General features: G+C 33.8%; 2 protein-coding genes across 14 annotated transcripts in view; one reads left to right on the top strand and one right to left on the bottom strand.

Annotated features, from left to right (window-relative positions):
* The window catches only part of LOC123712866 (transient receptor potential cation channel trpm), a 159,701-nt gene that overhangs the window by 99,025 nt on the left and 39,266 nt on the right, over positions 1–21,410 (top strand). For all 13 annotated transcript variants that reach the window (XM_045666206.1, XM_045666205.1, XM_045666201.1 and 10 more), the window contains 4 exons: positions 5,858–5,994; positions 12,323–12,479; positions 16,190–16,337; positions 18,628–18,817. In XM_045666206.1, the coding sequence (XP_045522162.1) occupies positions 5,858–5,994; positions 12,323–12,479; positions 16,190–16,337; positions 18,628–18,817 (632 nt within the window). The remainder of the gene's footprint in view (positions 1–5,857; positions 5,995–12,322; positions 12,480–16,189; positions 16,338–18,627; positions 18,818–21,410) is intronic.
* On the bottom strand, positions 119–7,125 carry LOC123712869. The gene is made up of 3 exons (XM_045666211.1): positions 6,733–7,125; positions 2,231–2,417; positions 119–283 (listed from the first exon to the last, which is right to left on the bottom strand). Exons 1-3 carry the CDS (start codon positions 7,102–7,104, stop codon positions 123–125), a joined length of 720 nt encoding a protein of 239 aa, XP_045522167.1. The 5' UTR covers positions 7,105–7,125; the 3' UTR covers positions 119–122.

The raw sequence follows: 21,410 nt of genomic DNA, 5'->3' as shown, positions 1-21,410 counted from the left end.
AACGATTTGGTGAAGAAAAATATACATTTTGCAGTTTATAGATACATGTATTCTCCATGGGTGCAGTTTGCTATCGCCTTGCTTCGTATCCGTGACTAACAATTGTAATAAAACAAAGTATTTTAAATAACAATTTCCGATTTAATTGGCTCCGGAGATGTCAAAACTGTCAAAACACTTAAGGAGTCGGTTTGCGCCTGGTACAGGACGTCATTTATAAGTTTCTCAGCCAAAATTCGTGTGTTAGCGGGTAGAGCGCGAAGCTTTGCCGCGACGTTGATTCCTGAAAGACAAAGAAAATATAATGTAAATATTGTGAGAATGGTATTCGTTATTCGTTACCATGGTTACCATCAAGGTACTAGTTCTATTTTAAGTCCATGTTTTACAATAACACAGATTTACAATAATACATTGTGTGTATTGATTTTTAACATTGGTAAGCCACTGTCAATTTACTAAACACTGGTAATAAAGGCTTTAACGGCAAGTAACTAGGTACGTTTACATACATCATGTTATTATTAATAATGAGTCAAGTCTGTAAATGTCTAAGCAGACAAGTATAAGTATCGGAATACTGGACATAGCAAATGACGTTCAGTTTCGCTGTAATTTGAAAGGAAAGGCTAAGTATGCCTCTAAGAAGCTTGGCGTGCTCAGCAAGGCGAGACGGTACTTCATTCCGGGCCACCACTTGCAACTCTATAAAGCGCAAATTCGGCCACACGTGGAATACTGTTCTCATCTCTGGGCGAAAGCTCCCCAGTACTAGCTTCTTGACCAAATTCAACGGTGGATTTCGCGATTTGAATCAACCACGACCAGACATTTTCCGGCTTCCGGCTTGATCCCTTGGCTTTATGAAGACATGTAGGGTATCTCTACATCTTCAACCTCATTTACCATGGAGAGTGTTCAGAGGAGTTGTTCGTAATAATACCACCAGCTGACTTTTATTGTTGGACGTCAAGGCAGAATACTAAATACCATCCGTATCACCCCGACGTCCTTCGTTCCACAACGGTACATGGGCGGCGGTATCACTTAACATCAGATGAACCTCCTACGCGTCGGCATCCTGTTTGTAAAAAAAGGAATAACAAGGTATCCAAATGATTTTGCACAGTAAATTCTTAAAACGATTATTAAAAAATACAATAATGACATTATGTTGTTGATGTTATGTGAACTGAGAAACTTTACAATTCAATTGGCAATATCCGATAATGTCATTCCATCGTCTTGAAAATTCCGAAAGAAAATATCGAATTATCTTATCATACTTGGATGGCTTAGAACGAGACAAAGATTTGAAGAATGTATTTATTATAACAATATTTTTTATGTCTAGTCGTACTCAAGTTTGAAACGGAATATGATATAGTACGATGGAGCTGTAAAAAATGATTTTCTTTTAATATCTAGTAAGTCATTGGTATATATTGCTGCTTGGTCTGTATGTATTATTTATATTTACTGTAATCTAAGGCCTTTCCGTATAACGCGTAATTTCCGTCCGCCTATAACACGGTATTTTCCTCTTAAAACGCAGAGATTTTTCAAGTTATATTTCTGTAGTGTGAAATTTATATTGATTTGTCAAAGTACTTAATTGCTTTGCGTTCCTTTGTACCAGTTTCAATTGTGTTGTTATAAAATAAAACTAAATAACTTTATTAGATTGGTGTTTTTGTTTAATAAAAAGGGTTTTAAAATAATACTCCTACAACGCGATTACCTATAACGTGATCCGGGTCTACCGCGTTATAGGGGACTATGGATATCTGTTACACATTTGAAGTGTAAAATAATCATCTACCTACCTAAAACGTTTGATGAATTTCCGATATAACTTTATATTGTAAAAAATGTTTTCGAACTTTGGTCACACAACGCGTACGGGCGACGAGAATCTACAGAAGCTCATCGTAATTGGCAAAACCTAAAGAATAATGTCGCATGGGCCTTCGGCAACGAGATGGACTGATCAACTCAAATACTCTAGATATCTATATTATAAACAGAAATTGTCGAAAATTCGCGCTAGCACTTACTATACGATACTATGACGGGTTACTGACTGAGAGAGATATTAAAAAAATAAAGAGGATGGCAACGCACTTGCGAGCCCCTGGCAATGTGTCTATGGGCTATCACTTAACATCTGATGAGCCACCTGCCCTTTGCCCCCTGTTACATAAAAAACCATTAACTAAAAATATATTACCTATTGCGTCATATTCATCCTTAAGGTCTCCCCCACGTAATTTCTTATCATAAATATCCTGGTAATAATTCTGTGGTGTCTGTACTTCGGTAATGGAATCCGACGTAAAGTTCGGATATACAATTGCTGATTCTTCATAATTATCTGATGTTATCACTTCCGGATTTTCTTTTACCACATCACTTTCCTGAAAATAGTATATTTCCTTTACTGTATTGAAATGAACATTCGTAACATATATTTCTATAAAGTCTTTGTTTCATATTACCTTATATAACGAAAGGCTATTAAAATTAAATCATTTTTTTCAATTAGGCATTTTTAGAGTCAAAATTACAATATTTTTAATATAAAAAATATGAATATTGAATATGTTGTATATTGATTTGATAATTATATGTGAAGACCATGTACTTAGAATTAAAAAACTACTATACTTAAATGAAAATGGTCTTATAAAAATCAATGCAACAAATAACTAAATTATTATTTGGCTTTTGCTCACGTATTTACAAATATTGCAACTATATATATATATATATATATACTTTACATTATTCTTTATAATATATTATATATTAATGTTTGGGTAATAATTTCCTTGTTTTTGTCATTAATTATAATTTAATTTTATGTTCTGCAATTCGCATTCAAGCCATTCTTCGACACTATCGACATAAAAGTTCGCCTTATATGTATTTATATTGCGTATATGATTTATCACAATATATTTATATTTCAATTTATTTTTCGACATTATCACATTGGCTTAGTATTGTAAAAATAGCACGTATATATTTTTATAAATAAATAAATGTTGAATTACACGCTAAATGCCTATACTTAGCCACGAATCTGGTCTTAAAGAAATACTTTTCTATTAATATTGTTATATTTGAACCACGCCTGGACGCTAGTATAAAAATACAATTTGCTAGAAAACATTGCTATGCTCGTAGAATAACCGATTGTCCATTTCAGTGATTCCATAAGGCAACGTGACCGAAATAAATCCCGATTCTCGCATATGAATCCAACCTCTTTGTAGTAATTATTTAGGCTTTTTAGGCCTTTATATTACATTTATTTTTAATACTGAAAATGCTTGCTACATTTTTAAAGGTTTATTAAATGTAAGAACATAAATTAGTCGTATTATGGAGTCGATTTCTCAGCAGAGTTAAAAGATAGCGATGGCCGAAATCGTACGTTTTAATTGGAATATTAAAATTATTACATTTTAATAAGATATGAGGGCAACTCAAAAATGAATTTTACTTATTTATTTATTATTTACTAGTAATCTTACAGCTAACATACACACAGAAAGCCAAAACAGATTACATAGATTAACAATATATATGTAACAGAAAACAAGTAAGTACATTTACAGACAAAATATATTTAAAAAAATTAAACTAAAGAAAACTGAAATTTGAAACATTCGAAACAGCAAATAATAAATAATATTTTAAACTAATGTTTAAACAATCCTTATCCTGCAAATAATATCTCGTTTATTTTCAAAGAAAATGGTACATACAAATTCATTAGTGGAATAATCTCATATTAATTATCATGATGTAATCATTATGTCCACTAGCTTAATAATTAGCCGTTCAATTAACAGTCTACGACTTGTATGTAGTACCCCAAGTAATATTAATGAGACGCACAGCTTTGAACCCCTTAAAAAAATAAATTCATGATGTAAATGATATTTCCTCAGTTCCCAGTGGAGTCCCAGTGAATCGCATTAAGTTAGGTTAGATAATTTTTTGTGATTCTAAGTGGCGTTGTGTTAGGTTGAAGCCAAAAATGTGTACCTTCATTCATTTCACAAATCATGAAGGTTTAATTAATTCAATGTGGTTATAGAGCAAGCCACCACTTTATTGCATGGTACTATTGCCGAGTGATGAAAATGTAGGAAAGAAATTGGAGCTGTTTCTGTCAACAGTATTTTTTTTCTTCTCTTTATTATACAAAATAATATAATATAATCAGAATATGTTACATTAGAAAACCGCTGTGGTTTGTATTAATGTAACCATAGCAGTCTTGTTTAGGAGCGCGACAATTGCATATAAAAGTAGTTTTTTTTAATTTACTGTTTATGTTGGTTAGCGTTAAACTATCTAATATCTGATTGGGTAGACCATTTATTAGCCGCGGTAGCAAATTCCTCAACGTTCTCTCGCCGTATACGTTGTTTGCTCTCGATGTACAGAGCGGAATCTGCGTTACCGCTCGAGTTTTTACATCATGCCCCACTCGTTTTTTTATGTCATCTCGGAAAATGTGCTCGACTAGAAGACATTTATTTACTTTTTCTTTTATGGACAATATTTTGCAGTGTTTAAAAATTATAATTATAATTGTTGTCAAAACTTATGGTCTAAATACTCGACCACGCTATAAAGGCATCTTGCCCCTAAGAATTTTATCATCATATCCGAAAAATAACCAATTGAAGCTTACATTAATAAATAAATTTATTTTAATTATAAGACGTTCTACTAATATTTCAAGCTTCTTTGAAAACCCATTAATCCTTTCCCGTAGAAAGCTGTAATGGATTATCGCATAATAATAATTTCCTAAGGGACGTTGCGAACACGAAAATGATACCTCAACCTCCACCTACATACATCTACACTTTATAGAGAAGCGAAAATACATTTTTTTGTATATCTGTTTTGTTCTTTAGAAATTCCGCCTGCAGCATACTTCGTTTTCATTTTACCTATTTCAGATTTAGTTAGCATTTTCGACGATATCATCTAGCTATCTTCGACATTTTACTCGTACAAATATTGTATTTTTTATGAAAAACATAGCCTTTGTTAGTAGTTTTGTAGTCTTATTTCAATTGTAGGTCTAGGTTTAAGATTATTAATAAATAGCAGTGTTGGTCTAGTGGCTTCAGAGTACAACTCTCATCCATGAGGTCGTAGGTTCGATCCCTGGTTGTGCCTTTCGTTTTTTGTGCGCATTTAACACGCGGAATTTATAGCAAATGTAAATCAGCCTTTAGACCCAAAAAGTCGACGGTGTGTGTCAGGAGGCTGATCATCTACTTGCTTATTAGATTGACAAATGATACAGAATCTGAGACCTATAAAGGTTTTAGAGCCAAAGATTTTTTTCAAACAATGTTGCTTCCTACTACGAACTTTGTTTATCGGATTATTAATTGGTAAGCCCTTTTTAGAAAAAGAGGGAATAATATTGTCTGTCAAATAGCTAGACATCTACAAGATATTGCACGAATTGGATTTGTGTTGATCCATAGCAATCTAAACTTCTAACATTGCATTGCCAAATTCTTCCTTTGTCCGCGAGTTTTAGAATTAAATTATAGCACCAAATACCTTCTGTCGCTGCTTCTTATTACAAAGCTATTGTATTGTTAGTTTAAGTTATGTAAAAGATGTGTGATGGTTTTAGTAACAACTTAGTCACTGAGACGGTTATACTTTAGTAGTATCTCGTTTTGAGTAAATAATTTCATTTGTGTGATGACTGTCGTCAAGATATAATTAGGACATAAAACCGAACAACCCCCCAATTGTATTGTTCATATTGAACTGTGCAAGCTTTGTTAATAGTTATTTATTTTTTTAGATCGAAACTAGCGGTGCTGAACAATCGCCATGCCTACTTCCTACTTGTGGACAATGGATCAGTTGGGAGATATGGAGCTGAGATCGTATTAAGAAGGAAACTAGAAAAGTACATTGCTGCACAAAAACTTCATCCGTGTAAGTATTTTTATATTTTGTGTATTACGATTATCCGAAAGTATTAAACCCTAAATAAATACACAAAAAGTATTATCAAATACTGCGGCAAAATCACGGTTGAATAAAACTGATTCGGTAATTCCCAATAGCGATAGCGATTGCTCCAATGGTTTTGTACCACGCGATTCCAAGGTTCTGACAGCTACCAATAATGTATAAGAGCTAGTTGATCTAGTTCTTAGGGTAGGAAATTAAACCCTCCAATAATGACTTGATTCTCTATAATTCACTACACTAACTTTATATAAACTGTATAACTTCAAACTTATACCAGGGAATTGCCCGTGCGCATGTGACACAACTTCTTTTATAATCCTTTTTCTTCTTTTTTAATATTTTATAATGCAAATGTTCGACGTCAATTTATAAAAAACCGAACGTGTCAAATGAGCAAATATGGTACAATCGCACTTATAGCAAGATCTATCTTCTATATAGATCTTTTTTTTCCAATTTTATTTCATTACTAGTAATTGTATAGCTTACATACACATTATAAAACAAAACACTTAGTCAATACAGAAAGCCCAAAGAAAGAACTTAAGAACATGTTTCATAAAAATATTTATAATTTCATTAAATAAATATTAAAAGCTAAGAAATGAGATAACAATATCGCAGATCGAACTAAAATCAGTATTGGTATCTAAAAGATGTTAAGGAAATTTTGATGTACGCAAGAATTGCAATACTTACCGATTGCCATTGCGTCTTTTTGTTTTCTGTATCTTCGAATACGAAAGATAACAGGTTATAGTACCAAAGGCATGGCTCGTACACTTCATTCGGATTCTGCTCGTGACGTATGCTATACTGCACCTTAAGATATTCCCGTCGTACGCACGATCGCAAACTCTCAATTTTCCTACAAACATGCACTCTTGTCGCTTTTGCGTCGTATTCGTTGACTAACTTCGTCAAGCGAGAAATAGCTTCGTCTCTTTTCTTCTTCTGTTTGTACTCAGGACTGCGACGATCCCATAGACACGGTGATTCTTTATACATACGCAGAAATTGTTTTAATAGATGCCTAGAGAATATTAAGTTACTTCGCTTTTCGTCCGACATTTTGTTTTACGTACGTCAAGCTGCGCGACGCGCGGGTCACTGGTCGTTTGGTTCGGCCTCGCTTAGGGATCCCCGTCCCCTCGCATGCTTCCCCTCGATATTCGCTCGATCCGTACAATTTGTTTGATACAATGTGTGGTCACTATTATTCCGTACAAAAGCTTGTATTTCAGAAAAAGTTTTCAGCAAATTTCATTCCCAATCCAAACAACAATGAAATTATTGATTGATGTATTTTACATCATTCCTACTTGCCGTAATTTTTTGTGTTACGCTCTTAATGAGGTTAAGGATTATGTATTTCGTTTTTTACTGTTTGCTAGTGTTGTTTATATTTACGTAGTTTGACATTTTTGTTCTAAAATGTGTGAAAATATTTTAATTTGAAATATATATATATATATATATATATATATATATATATAATTATTATCAAACATCATTTGGTTTTAGGTTTAAAAAATAAAATTGTATATTGAAATGATTGTTGTTTAAATCCAAAAACAAAAGCTAGTTTTCTCAAGCGTATTATTTAGTGATGTGAAATATTTGCTCACGTTAAATACATTTTATCGTTTCTATTTCAAACGTACCTAAATTTAAGCGAACCGTTTCTAGTATTCACACAAGCTGGAATATAAAATAAATACCTTATTAAAGTTATCTGTAATTTATACATCTGCCATGAAATTGAGCTTGGATTTTGTCGAAATTATTTTCGTATTTACTCATAGAATCCGTATTAACATAAAGAAATATCGCTTTTATTTGCATTCATTATTGTATTGACTGTTTTGTAGCCACTCCTTCGTTCACGTGAATTTCGGTTTTCAATCAGGTTGCGTTGTTTGTTCCCATACTCCTCCGAAACGGCTCGACCAAATCTTATCATCTTTTTATACATAGTCAGTAAGTCTGAGAATCGGCGACTATGTTTCAAACCCCTAAGTGATAAGGAGTGTCCAAATTTTATTTTTTAGACAAATTTTTGTTTTTATTTTTTATGATACAACATACAAAAATACATACAACCCTTAATTGTCACCCCTCTTCGATCAACCAATATTTTTTATTATAGTTGATATATATCATTATTGAACTAAAAATTGATTCCTGATAAATAATAAACATGGCAAAACGACGTTTGCCGGGTCAGCTAGTTATAATATTAGGTCCTTACATATGAAATTGGCGTTTTGTATGGGAGGAACAAAAAGTCGAATATTTTTAAATATAATATATTTAATTAATCAAAGTATGAACCATTGTTTTCTATGCACTTTTGCCATCTCATAGGTAGTTCATTGATCCCTTTACTAAAAAAACCAGTCGGACGGGAATCAATAAAATCTGTGAAGGTGATTTGGACTGCCCCATCAGAGTTAAATTTTTTCCCTTGCAAGAAGTTGTCCAAATTTCGAAAAGAATGGTAATCTGTTGGAGCAAGGTCCGGGGAGTACGGAGGATGTCTTAGACATTCCAAATGAAGCTCTTCTAATTTGGTAGCCGTCTGTTGTGCTGTGTGTGGTCTAGCGTTGTCGTGAAGTAGCAGTGGCGTGGAGTGATTGACCAGCCTAGGCTGTTTAGCCGCTAGCTTTTCCATCATGGTTTGCAATTGCTGACAATAGACATCAGCCGTAATAGTCTGGCCAGATTTGAGAAAACTGCAATGAACAATACTGGCACTAGTCCACCAAATGCTTACAAGTAACTTTTTTGGGGTTAATTTTCGCTAGGAGCAGGATTTGGCTGGCTGGCTAGGATCCAACCATTGCGCTGAGCGCTTCCGATTATCGTAAAGAATCCAATTCTCATCACAGATAATGATTCGGTTTAAAATACCTTCATTATTATGCCGGTTCAGTAATGTAACGCAGCAGTCGACGCGCGTTTTCCGGTTTGCAAAGTCAATTCGTGAGGTACCCACCTTTCAAGCTTTTTAATCTTCCCAATTTGCTTCAAGTGAATTAAAACAGTTTTATCACTAACACCGCAGCCTGCAGCTAACTCGGACATGGTTTGCGATGGATCCGCTTCCACAATAACCTTCAATACTTCATTATCAACTTGGGTCTCAGGCCGTCCACGGGGCTTGTTCTGCAGGTCGAAATTTCCAGAACGAAAACGTTGGAACCAAAATCGAACTGTCTTTTCTTTTGCAACATGACCGTCATACACATCATCGACTCTTCGAGTCGTTTCCGCAGCACTAGTGCCACTTTAACACGCGATACTTTAAGTTTTCCATTTTGTAAAATGAGTGACGCAAACAGAAAAAAACAAATGAATGACGGTCATCGAAGCACAAATACATGAGTAAATAGCTGTACAAATTTGAATTTGAAATTCCTAACCAAAGAGGAGGTATTTGAGGTCAAAGTGGCCAGTATGACAAAACGCCAATTTCATATGTAAGGACCTAATATATACATATTGTATTTTATTCAGACTCGTCAAATATATATATATATATATATATATTTGACTATTCAATATCATTCGAGAGCGATACAACTATTATAGCAGTCATAAAATTGTTCAATACCATTTTTATAGTACGATTTGTCTTTAGCCTCTAAATAGGCTTCATCAGCCCGAGATTCCTATCCAGCGAGCATTTTTGAGGTCTGAGAACAGGAAAACGTCTAATCCATTCGGTCCCATTCTTTATTTGTTACTCTGTCTGTCGAAATACACATTATTTAGTCAGAAAATTATATTTCTAGATAATTAAGCAATTTCTATATAAATATAGCTTTCTTTGTCACTCCTTGTCCCTTAAGATTTCCTTTAAAGGGCATAAAGATCCAATTTTAAGGGTGACAATAGTAAACAAAAGCTCCTGGTGGACATCATCCCGTCTTAACGGCTATAAAGGGCATTTGACCATTGTGGCGACGAGTAATTCTTACGGAACACTGAATTTCACTGATGCTTTCGACCGTTTTATGGTTCAGTGCCTCTGGATTAACTAAATATTGTATAGGATAATTGTTTGAGGTTGTGAAGTGAATGTGCCTGATAGTTAAAATTTAACCAAGCAATTAATCCATAAACGACACAACACAAATTATAGGAAACACTACAGTATAAGCTTGCGTGTGGTAGAAGAAGAACTATTTTTGACGAATGTCAATTTTCAGTAGACTAATTATTTGTCCCAGGTAGCTACCAGCTCTTCGGTCTCCTGTGATGTTGACTAACCTTTTTGCTATTTCCTTAAACAGCCTTATAGTGCTAGGACCCCACGGATCAAGGGTCTCGACACCGAATGGGACCAAATCACATTCGGAGCCTAGACCTCTGTATTTGCATGCATAAGCTTTTGCAGCCGCTTCACTAGCCGCACTAAATTCTTCTATTATATTAACCATAAAACCGATCCAGACCTAAAAAGGTTGTTGATTTGTTTTTTTAAATACGCTATTTTTTCAACAAAGGCATAAAATGTTGTGGTTGTCATTACAAAGTAAAAGTTTACAATAGTAATAAAAAAACATTTATTCATTAACACCCCTATAAAGAACCATAGATAAAATTTTAACACACCTTTACCTTCGACATAAAAATTGCATTTTTATGACTTTTTTACGATAAAACGAAAATCGAAACATCTCCAAGACATAAAATTGATTGCGCCGATAGTGTTCAACGCCTGTACATATAGATTTATATATTTTTTAATACAAAGCTAGACAGACGTTTGGCCTAAATCCCGCCTGAGGTTAAGAGAAATGTAGCCTACTGGAGAATCTGTCCAAGAGAAGCCTATTTAATCTCAGCTTGTACAAATTTCCTTTAAAAAAAATGTGTGCGTGTATTAGTGTACACACGTAAGAAGTGAAACTTCTTTATGACCTTATTTTTCGAAAAATGATCTACTGTATGCAACTTTACAGAAATTGGTTAAATAAAGTTCAATTAGATAAAGTTTAACGCGTAACCGAAAAAGTGTGACGGTAAATTTTTTTCGAACGCCTGTAAGGACATTTGAAGTATTTCTTATTGAACTACATCTAAAAATGTCGAGTCAATATCTTTTTAAACACATATAGAACCCGTTATATATGGATCATTGATAGAAGATCATTAGTATATTAATACGTTTGATAATGGACAGAAGTTAAATCTTCATAGCTGAGTTGTACTGTTATTTATATACCTAATTTATCATTAGAGATTTAGTATCTCTCTGAGTTTGGCTAATAATTGAATAAAATTATTTAGAATAGAGAGACGTTTATTAGCGTTGGAGATTGGGGACTGAATGGAATGGAATACGAAATCCATTTGAGGGATGTAAAATTGGGCCAAGATTTTTGCCGAAAATGTTCAAATTACCGCATAATTCTAATAGAATTTTGTAATGATATTCCTAATTAGATCCTATACTTCGTAATATAGATGTGCGTTGAATTGTTAATAGAAATCTTAGAATTGATGGCGTAGGTCACCCTACCCGGATTTTGGGTTCGAATCTAGATGAAAGCAATAATTTCGAATTGTTAGGCACAAAAGTGTTCCCTTTTAATGATTAATGAAAGGGATCCGAGGATTATCTATCATCTCCTATTGAAATAGTTGAAATCGTCAATTATGAAATGGTAAACACTGGCCCTTGCCAGATCAATTAATTCGCAAAAATTGAACTGTCTAAAGCTTACTAAATGCTGGAAATACAAAAGGACTAAAAGAAAAAATATCCATATTTCTATATATATTTATAAGGATTTACAGCTTATAACTGAATTATGTACTAAATATAAACACGTTTTAACGCCAAAAAATCTTGACATATAATTAAGTACTATGTAGAGTGTCCATGGGCGGTGGTATCACTTAACATCCGGTGAACCTCCTGCCCGTTTGCCTCCTATTATATATATATATATATATATATATAAATATATAAAAAGATGGTTTAGTGCAAATAAAATCATGTTAATTCGGACTAACGAGTAACCAACAAAGAAAATAAATTATTATATACACATAGTATTTAATAAAATTTCTTGAACAGATACATCAAATTAAAATATTATAAGTGCTTTTCATCAATCCTGGCTAGCGAGCTCCTGCCATAATTTGATGGATAACGATATGAAACTGTAATTAATACACAAAAACCATATTAACCGCATCTTTTGCCACAAGGTTCCAGCATTATTCTGCTTTACGAACTCGAATCAAAGACTATATTATATTTGTATTGTTCCAGATACTCATTCGTCGACACCAGTCGTGTGTTTAGTAATAGAAGGTGGAACAAACACAGTACGCGCTGTGCTCGAATACGTCACTGACACACCACCAGTTCCTGTTGTGGTGTGCGACGGAAGTGGACGAGCTGCAGACCTAATAGCATTCGTTCACAAGTGAGTATATCTTGATCAGTGGCAGCTTAGTATGGACCTGCGTAATCAGGAAATTGTCTGGTAGAACGTCTGCCCCATGAACGATATAATATTTCAGTTTCACTGTGGCATGAAAAGTGTTCAGAGGAGTTTTTCGGATTAATACCTGCAGCTGAATTTTACTATCTTCGAGGCAGAATACGAAATTACACACGTATCATCTTGACGTCCAACGCTCAACAACTAATTTTTAAGGCAGTTCTTACCTCGCTCCACCACTATTTGGCCCAGGATCCCACTGTAGTATATTTCAATAAAAGAACGTACTAATTCCTAAAAGGCCAGCAACGTCCTTGTGAGCCTTCTGCCAATGTCCATGGGCGGCGATATAACCGCTTTCAACCTGTTATAAATGTTAAAAAAAATGGAATCTGTCTATTTTATCGATATATATTTAAAGATTCTTTGGGAAAATAGGAACCACATAGATTTTTTGCAGATCATAATACCCAGAGGAAGCGTGGGTATCAGCTAGTTCATAAAGTAATTTTCCGACTTAATCTTCAACAAAAACTGATTTAAAGGTGAAATGAGTCTTTTGTCTTCAGCTTCAATGGCTACAGACAAAAGAAACTTATTACAACCATCTTTTATCGGAAGTTAATAACGGGAATGTTTCAGGAACAGATGAATTTGGATATTTAAGATTTTATATACTTTATTATTCCTTTTGTTATTAGTTTGGGGAAAAAGTTTTTTCGCATTATAGTATGTATAAACTTGTAATGAAATCTCGTTGGCTATACTATTTGTATCTGGCTGGTTTTGGTATCATTAAAAGTTTACATTGTAAAGAAGATAATTCCAAATTCAAATTAGGAAAATGTGTGGTTTTTATTTATTTTTCGTAATGTCAAGATGAGTGAATCTAATCGGGAAATTTGTAGCACAAATTTGGTTCAAGCGTTTTCAATCCGGAAATTTTGATTTCAATGATGCATGTCGCTCTGGTCGCCCTATTACGGATAAAATAGATGCAATTTTTGAAAAAGTGGAGCGGCATTGGAAGGGCATTATTTATTATGAACTGTTACCACCAGACAGGACCATCCTTTCTGAACTCTACTGCGAACAACTGATGAGATTAAACCATGAAGTTGAGAGAAAGCGGCCGGGGATCATGTCCCTACCTACAAGATGGCAAAAAATTATCGAACAAAATTAGTTAAATGTAAATAAACTATATAAAAAAACGCTTTCTTAAAAACGCTAAGGACCTTTTTCCCAACCTTATATATGTATAAAATTTGTTTTTCCTATAAATATTATAATTGTGATGTAGTTTTTTTGTGATGGTAATCACACTAAATTAGACATATTAATCTGGCTTCGATCGCACGTAACAACGAACGATTTGAAAATAACGTTTTTATCTGTATTTAGGGGTAAAAATCATCTGCCAAATTGGCATATTTCCAACCAACGCGCGTTAAGCGAACAGTTTCGTATATAGGTTTTTTATGTGTTTAAATTATGGAGACAAGTGGGACTAGCAGCGGATATTTAACCATCGATAAATTTATTTTTATTATTATTTTACTAAGAGTAATAAAAGGTAGTGGGTGGTTCCGGCTTGACTGGATAGTGGGCATTCCAAACAACACAACTGAATATAAATAAAATTAAATACTCTAAAGTTAAGCTGTCTCTTGGAAAGGCCAACGCTCAGCTAACTTCATCCAAAATGTGATGGTCAAATAGATCAGTTAGTTGCAAAATTTAAAAGAAGTAAGTATTTAAACGGTGTTTGGAAATTATCTCACTAAATAAGCAATACTAAAACGAGGAGGGGACGTCTAGAGATATGGCGGACTGACTCAGAGATAAAGTAGCGTCTTGTGGGCTTGGGTAGAATGCCTGGCGAGCCCCGAGGGCCCATCTTACGGGCGTGTGAAGGGATGAGGTGTTTTTAGTGGGTGGGTATCGCTACTCGCCACAGTCCCCGAGTCAAGCTCGGTATCCTTGGCGCGGGCCTGCGTAAGCGCATTTTCACCTCTTAAAAAAAGCATCTTATCGTTTTAAGTCCAAAGCGACTCTAGGGAAGCCATTCTACCCTTTGGTAGAAAAACCTTTGGTAAAAAAAGTTTTTAATTTTTTTATGATACAAAAATACATTCAACTCTTAATTGTCACCCCTCTACGATCAACCCCTATTTTTATTATATTAGATAGGTTATTTTTATTTAACTAAAAAAATGTTTTCACGAAATAATATGCACGGAAAAACGATGTTTGCCGTGTCAGCTAGTAAATTTATAAAATTCTATTTCGTATAACAAGAGCATTTAACTTATTAATGTTATGTTTTAGTTACCATAATTTGTATACATAACAAATAAATTATGTCGGAAATATGTAGGGTCGGATATTAATACCGCAAAGGCGGAGAACCTACGCCTAAGATGTGTCGTGTCAGATCCTATCTCAAGCTCTCTGTCGGTATCCCCATTTAACTTTGTGTACCAAGTTGAAGTTATTACACAATTTTGCTCCCACACGCCTTCAGAGAATACGAGCATACAAGGAGTGTAAATAACGCCTGACTGCGATTAACTTCAGACTTGTATAATCCTCCTGCGTCAGAGTAGAACTTGGCGGCTAGGTTTAACCATAGTTTAAAGCTCGGATTATCAGAAGTCCGACAGATATAAGGCCAGATGTAGCATACGATCTATTGTTCCGACATAGATCTCCAATATCTATGCTATACAGGATAAATTAAGTTCACGATACCAAAAGAAAACACACTTCAAAAATATAATACAACCCTTAGATAGCTTACAAATAATCAGAAGTACTTATAATTTAAGTTAAAAATAAGATAACAGTAATCTCCCATATAACGCGGTACTTACCCACTAAAACGCGGAGATTTCTCAACTTATATTTATGTATCGTGAAATTTATAATGATTTGTCAAGTAGATAATTAGTTTTGCGTATGCCCCTGTTTCAATTGTGTTCAGTAACGAGACGAGAAGACTCCTACGCGGGCCGGGTCTACCGGGTTATATTGGGATTACTGTACAGATTCAAAAAATCCTCCAAACATCTTATTAAGGGACTAACGTTAGATATATTTATATTTTATTTAATTGTCATAGTACATGTATGACGGAGCTTTTGTTTTAAAAACTCTTTTATATTCCTTTACTATGTTAATATGGAACAAAGAATATACTGCAAAATTTTAAAGTAGAACGCGAATATAACTGGCATAATAAGTTTGCATTTTTAAAAACCGCATCATATTTGTACTCCAGTTTCGTGGAGTATTTAATGATATTATGTCTAGAACTGCAATGTGTGGGGGACATAATAATGTCTATTACTTTGGTTTGCCTGAAAAAGATTGCTTATATATTATGCTAGTTATTTTTTATTTATTAGGAGGCAAACCCACATTGCCAGAAGGCTCGCAAGTGCGTTGCCGGCCTTTTAAGAATTGGTACGCTCTGTTTTTGAAGGACCCTAAGTCGCATAGGTACGAAAATACTTCATTGGGCAGCTGGTTCCACATAGTGGTGGTGCGCGGCAAAAACTGCCTTAGAAAGCGCTCAGTTGTGGAACGACGGACGTCGAGGAGATACGGATGGTATTTTGTTTCTGCCTTGACGTTCGACGGTATAAGATTTGCCCAGTTTATGGTGATAATTTTTGCTTTTGTTTTAGGTACGCATCAGAAACGGGGGAACAGACTGTCCTGGAGTCGATGCGTGATTACCTAATAAGCACCATACAGAAGACGTTCGAAGTGGGGCTGCAGCAAGCGGAGTGCTTATACAGCGAACTACTACAGTGTACGCGAAAGAAGAATCTGGTAACTTATTTTCTACTTAATTATTCACGCCTACAATTCATAAAGGTACGCCCAACTCAGTCTAAATTAATTTAATTCATAACATTATACTTGTAGATTGACCGTCGGCCCAGTTATTCTACTTATGGAAAATGTGCTAGGTCCTGGGATACCATACCTATTTTTTACATTTGAGGATAAATAAGTAAAGACATGTTCCATCCTGCAGGGACTTAAAAATCTGTCTACATAGGGTTTATTGTATGATCCAGATTGCATTAAAGTACATAGATAAATCTATTTGAATCTCACAACAGCGATAGCACTAAAACTTCTAAAGATATGTGTAAATTTAATTTTTATTACAATGTTCATAAGGCATACATTTTCGTGCACCTGTATTGTGCGGTGCAAATTTTTTGCGACCTAATATGAACTTTAAAGCCTTTAAATAGAGTTCACTTTGAATCGGCATCATTTTTGCCACGGTTGCAATCCAAGTTAAATTAGAAGAATCAAAAACAGGTCATCTTTTTCCATTAGATAATCCTAGCAACCCTCTTTCATACGTTTTTACTATAATTGACAGTTCCATTAGGGACCGTCTGTTCTGGGAACATCCCCTGTCACAAGGAATACTGTGGGTTAACCGTGACTTTCAACCACGTTAGGTTGGACCAAGGGAATGAAGCGTCCTCTTCATGCTACATGTTCCATAGAACCCTAATGACGCCGATTATAGCCATCGCCCAATTTCGGTGTGATATAAAATGCGGAACCAATCATGAAAAATATGTGTGTACCCTCACAGTCAGAGAAAATACATCGTACTGATCAGAGGCGAGGTGTTTAACGCTATAAGAGGTTTTAGGATTAGAAGTTTCTAGTATCTGTATATATCGGGTTTATAATCATTAAATCTAAATCAATAAATATTTTAATTTTGAATGTTATCAACTACACCTGCTCCATAATTTGTAATACACATAAAGCAATAACTGAACGGAACGCAATCTCGATCCAGTAATCAATGCGGTTGTGAACAATATTCTCGTATTGAACGGTTTCGGGAACTATTCGAAAACTGGGAATAAAAGCGTACTTGTGCAGTTCCTGGGTAGTTTTTAATTTAATTACTGTATTTTTTAAATACTATACACGAGTACTACATATTTATAAAAATATGGTTATATAATTTCACGTTTTTATATCAGCTTGCGTGGATGTCGTGTTTGGCAAGTTTCTGTTGACCTTTTCTATTATAAATATATATAAACCATGTTTATTAAATCAATTTGAAAACTACTTGTTTTTATAATATAGTTGAAATGAAAAAATGCGTCTTTGAAGATAATTCTCTTACAGAACGTCGCCTTTATAAATTGAATTAAATATTGCGCTGATCTGGTTATTGCAGAGCTTTAAAGAAATTCTATACAAAATTCAAATCCTCTATAAAATCATTTTGATAATTCAATTAAAGACTTTAACCTGACTTTTCAAGTGTCATATTTTAGGTGCTTTCAGTTTTTAATTTTAATCCATCATTAGTTGAATTCTTTATTGACAAATTATTTCTAATTTAGCTTATTTATGACGTGTAATAAATATAGATTTATTTATTATTTTAGGATTTGATAAGATATAATTTCTATAATCTATATATATATATATATATATATAAACGAATCCCTGTTTCCATTGGTCACGCGTGAACGGCTGAACCGATTTCGCTAATTATTTATTTGTTGTATTTGTTATTGTCAGGAGAAGGTTCTTATGAAAGATTAAGAGAATTGCGCAGAAAATTAGAAGATTTAAAAATATTTAACCACCATATTATGCCATTCGACTTTAAACGGTTACAATTTCCAGTGGGGCTAGCATTTGCAATGTCGATAAATAAATCTCAAGGGCAGTCGCCAATTGTTTGTGGCATCAATCTTGAAAGTTCATGTTTTGCACATGGCCAGTTATATGTCGCCTGTTCCCGTGTCAGAATACCAACAAAACTATTTATATATGCGCCAGAAAAACAAACAAAGAATATTAACATAAAACTTTTTTAGTTAATTATACCAAATCAAAATCAATATTCATAGTTAAGACAGGACAACGTCTGTCGGGTCAGCTAGTAACAATTAAAAAGCGTTTGACGCAATTCTCTAACACTTAGTTTTATATCATCTATAGTTTACGGACCATGCTGTTATTTGTATTATACACGTTGTAGTGACAAACGATGAGATGGGAGAAAGTAGTACAACAGTAGCATCATTCCAAATTCATTTTAATAACATTTTGTTTTCAGATCACGGTTTTCCGTATCCAAGAACGCGCAGAGGGTGGCGAAGTCCAGGAGCTAGATCAGGTGATATTGACGGCATTGTTCAGAGCTCAACACCTGTCACCAAGTGAGCAGCTATCTCTTGCTCTTACTTGGAATCGAGTGGACATTGCAAGATCTGAGATCTTCGTATACGGACAGGAATGGCCTCGAGGTGGGTTCTTAATTATAAACTTGAGTTCAATTCAGTTATGATTTTATTACTTTAATATTATCCAGCTTTAATAGTTTAATTGTTAATCGTTGCAAATTAAACTAATATCAGAGAGAAATTTAAAAAATAACATCAGAATGTAAAAATCAGACTACCGATATTATTTATTAGGTTTACTAAACTTATTTTTATTAAAAGTAATTTTTTAAATAATCATTGCATATTATCGTTATTTCCGTTCAATATCCGTAATTCTTAATTATTCAAATAGATAATATTTTTGTTAACAATATTTTCAAAATGGATCTTTTCCGGATTGACTTATATAATCGCTTCGAATTTGCGACATATGTTTATAATGATTATTTTACAATTGTGATGATAAAAGTCTCACTATCGTGGTCCCACATTTGGATTTAATTTTAAAATAAGTCAGATCAGAGAGCCACTGTACTCGACGATCAATTCAATGCACCAACATTGACTTTGACTCAATTTACAACATCAGACGTCTATGATATCGCGTGGTGTTGCCATTCTAATCAAACGAATGACATCGTGTTCTCTTATTTCATAATCTTTGATATATATATTACTTTTTTATATATTGCTTTTATTTAGTATGTCTTACTTACGTAAAAATGTTATAGAAAAAGGTCATCTGAGGGTTCAATAATTATCTTATATTAGCCTGCGATACTACCTAAATAAAATAAATAAATAATGTACTTCACTATATAATATTGTATTACAAACAGTTGCCCGAATATTAAATTAATCAAAAACATCAAAGGTCCACTAATTGCGAGTAAGGCCTACAGCATATTATCAACTGATCATTAGCAACTGTATATTATATTTCTTATAAAGCTCACTAATTCAATATAAAAGAGAAGTTCATGAAAGATATACACTTGTAGCCAATTAGTTTATAGCTCCGGGCGTTTGCCAATATTTTGAGTATTTTTATATTAAATTTATCTGTATTTTTAATAAAGTTATTTTACAAATGTCGCATTAATTAATACATTTTGCAATATTATTCATAAAAAAAATCTCTATACTTTACTACAAAAAAAACTATCAAGAAAACAAATACATATACAAATTTACAGGAAATACGTATTGATACTCGATAATTGATATATAAAACAAAGAAAAATAACAAAAAAACCAGTGGCGCTTCAGCTTTTTTAGGTATGTAACCTCACGATGTTTTTCTTCATCGTTCGAGTGAATGTAGCCGGGGATCGTACCTACGACCTCAAGTCGCACACTGACGCCACTAGTCCAACACTGCTCTATATATCTACACAAATAAAACAAAATACGTTTATTAAAACCTACAACATAACAATCAAATACACAGTATTAACAATTTTCTGAACCTACATACAAATAATAAAAAGAAAATTAAAACAAATGTAAGAAGGTTGGTCCCTGTGGCAGTGTACCTTTAACACTGGCAGCATTTCCTCGCTGTATTGCGATACTTACTGATTGAGCGAGGAAGCACCAGCTCTGGGGTCACCAGGCCCCAACTTAAATCTTTATTTAGCGCCTGTACACTTAATCCAAACAGCCCAAGAGTTAACATGAGCTGTTAACATGATTAAAAGTTAAACAATTGCCAAATTAATTTTACTTAGACATCCCATTTTGAGTAAATGAAAGCTTTTCAAACAGTAGCCACGATCAATTTGAATAAACAAGTACTCGAAACAGCGCTTTGTAAAATCCTTTGTATATTATTCTGTTTTCAATATTTCATGACTGAAATAACCTTCAAAGGGTAGATTTCTATGGTTCAATGACCGCTTTCAGGAACTTATTTTTAATTAAACTTCGCTAGAGATTTATTCGGTCAAAATAATCGCCATATACATTCGAAATATTATTTTTACAATGTATATGATGAAAATGATATGTATATGAAAAACCTAAAACCATATTTTGATAGTTTTATAGCAATTTCAGAACGAGTATGTGTCATAAATTTAGTCTTTGTAGACGAATATATTTCAATTATTCAAGCATATTCTCCTACTTGCGATGCCCATGATACAGAGATTTCGTTGTTTTACGACCAACTCCAACTGATCCTGCAACCTGACTGATCAAAGCAACAAAATCGTTATTCTTATGGGAGACTTCAACGCTTGTATCGGTCAACAGCAAAAAAATGAAGAACGCATTATAGGTCAATATTGTTATGGTACAAGGAATAAAAGAGGAGAAAGTCTTGTTCACTTTGCCCAACGAAATAACTTCACCTTTATTAATAGTATTTTTAAAAAAGATACTAAAAAGATGGACATGGCTTTCCCCCAAAAAGACTAAGACCCAGATAGACTACATACTGTCAAATAGAAAAAATAAATTTACTAATATTGAAGTGATATGTAATCTTAATTTTCCAAGTGATCACAACTTAATTAGAAGCACTTTCACATTGGAAAAAATAAAACTGCGTAGGGATGAGTATAGTGCGAATAAAACTTTTGTATCCAGAATATGTAATGAAAAGTTTTTTCTCGAAAGCTTAGAATCTAATCTACAATACATCAGTTTGAATATTTGGGATGACGTCGAC

The sequence above is a fragment of the Pieris brassicae genome, chromosome 8, assembly GCF_905147105.1.
Source record: "Pieris brassicae chromosome 8, ilPieBrab1.1, whole genome shotgun sequence".
Classification (NCBI taxonomy): domain Eukaryota; kingdom Metazoa; phylum Arthropoda; class Insecta; order Lepidoptera; family Pieridae; genus Pieris; species Pieris brassicae.
This window is presented reverse-complemented; position numbering and strand designations above follow the sequence as displayed.

Bases quoted from the DNA above. Each gene is read 5' to 3' on its own strand.
- LOC123712869 (XM_045666211.1), bottom strand. From the start codon at position 7,104: ATGTCGGACGAAAAGCGAAGTAACTTAATATTCTCTAGGCATCTATTA. The intron at 2,418-6,732 runs GTAAGTATTGCA...TACTATTTTCAG, and splicing joins AAAAGACGCAATGGCAATCG to GAAAGTGATGTGGTAAAAGA. The intron at 284-2,230 runs GTAATATATTTT...TTTGTCTTTCAG, and splicing joins GGATGAATATGACGCAATAG to GAATCAACGTCGCGGCAAAG.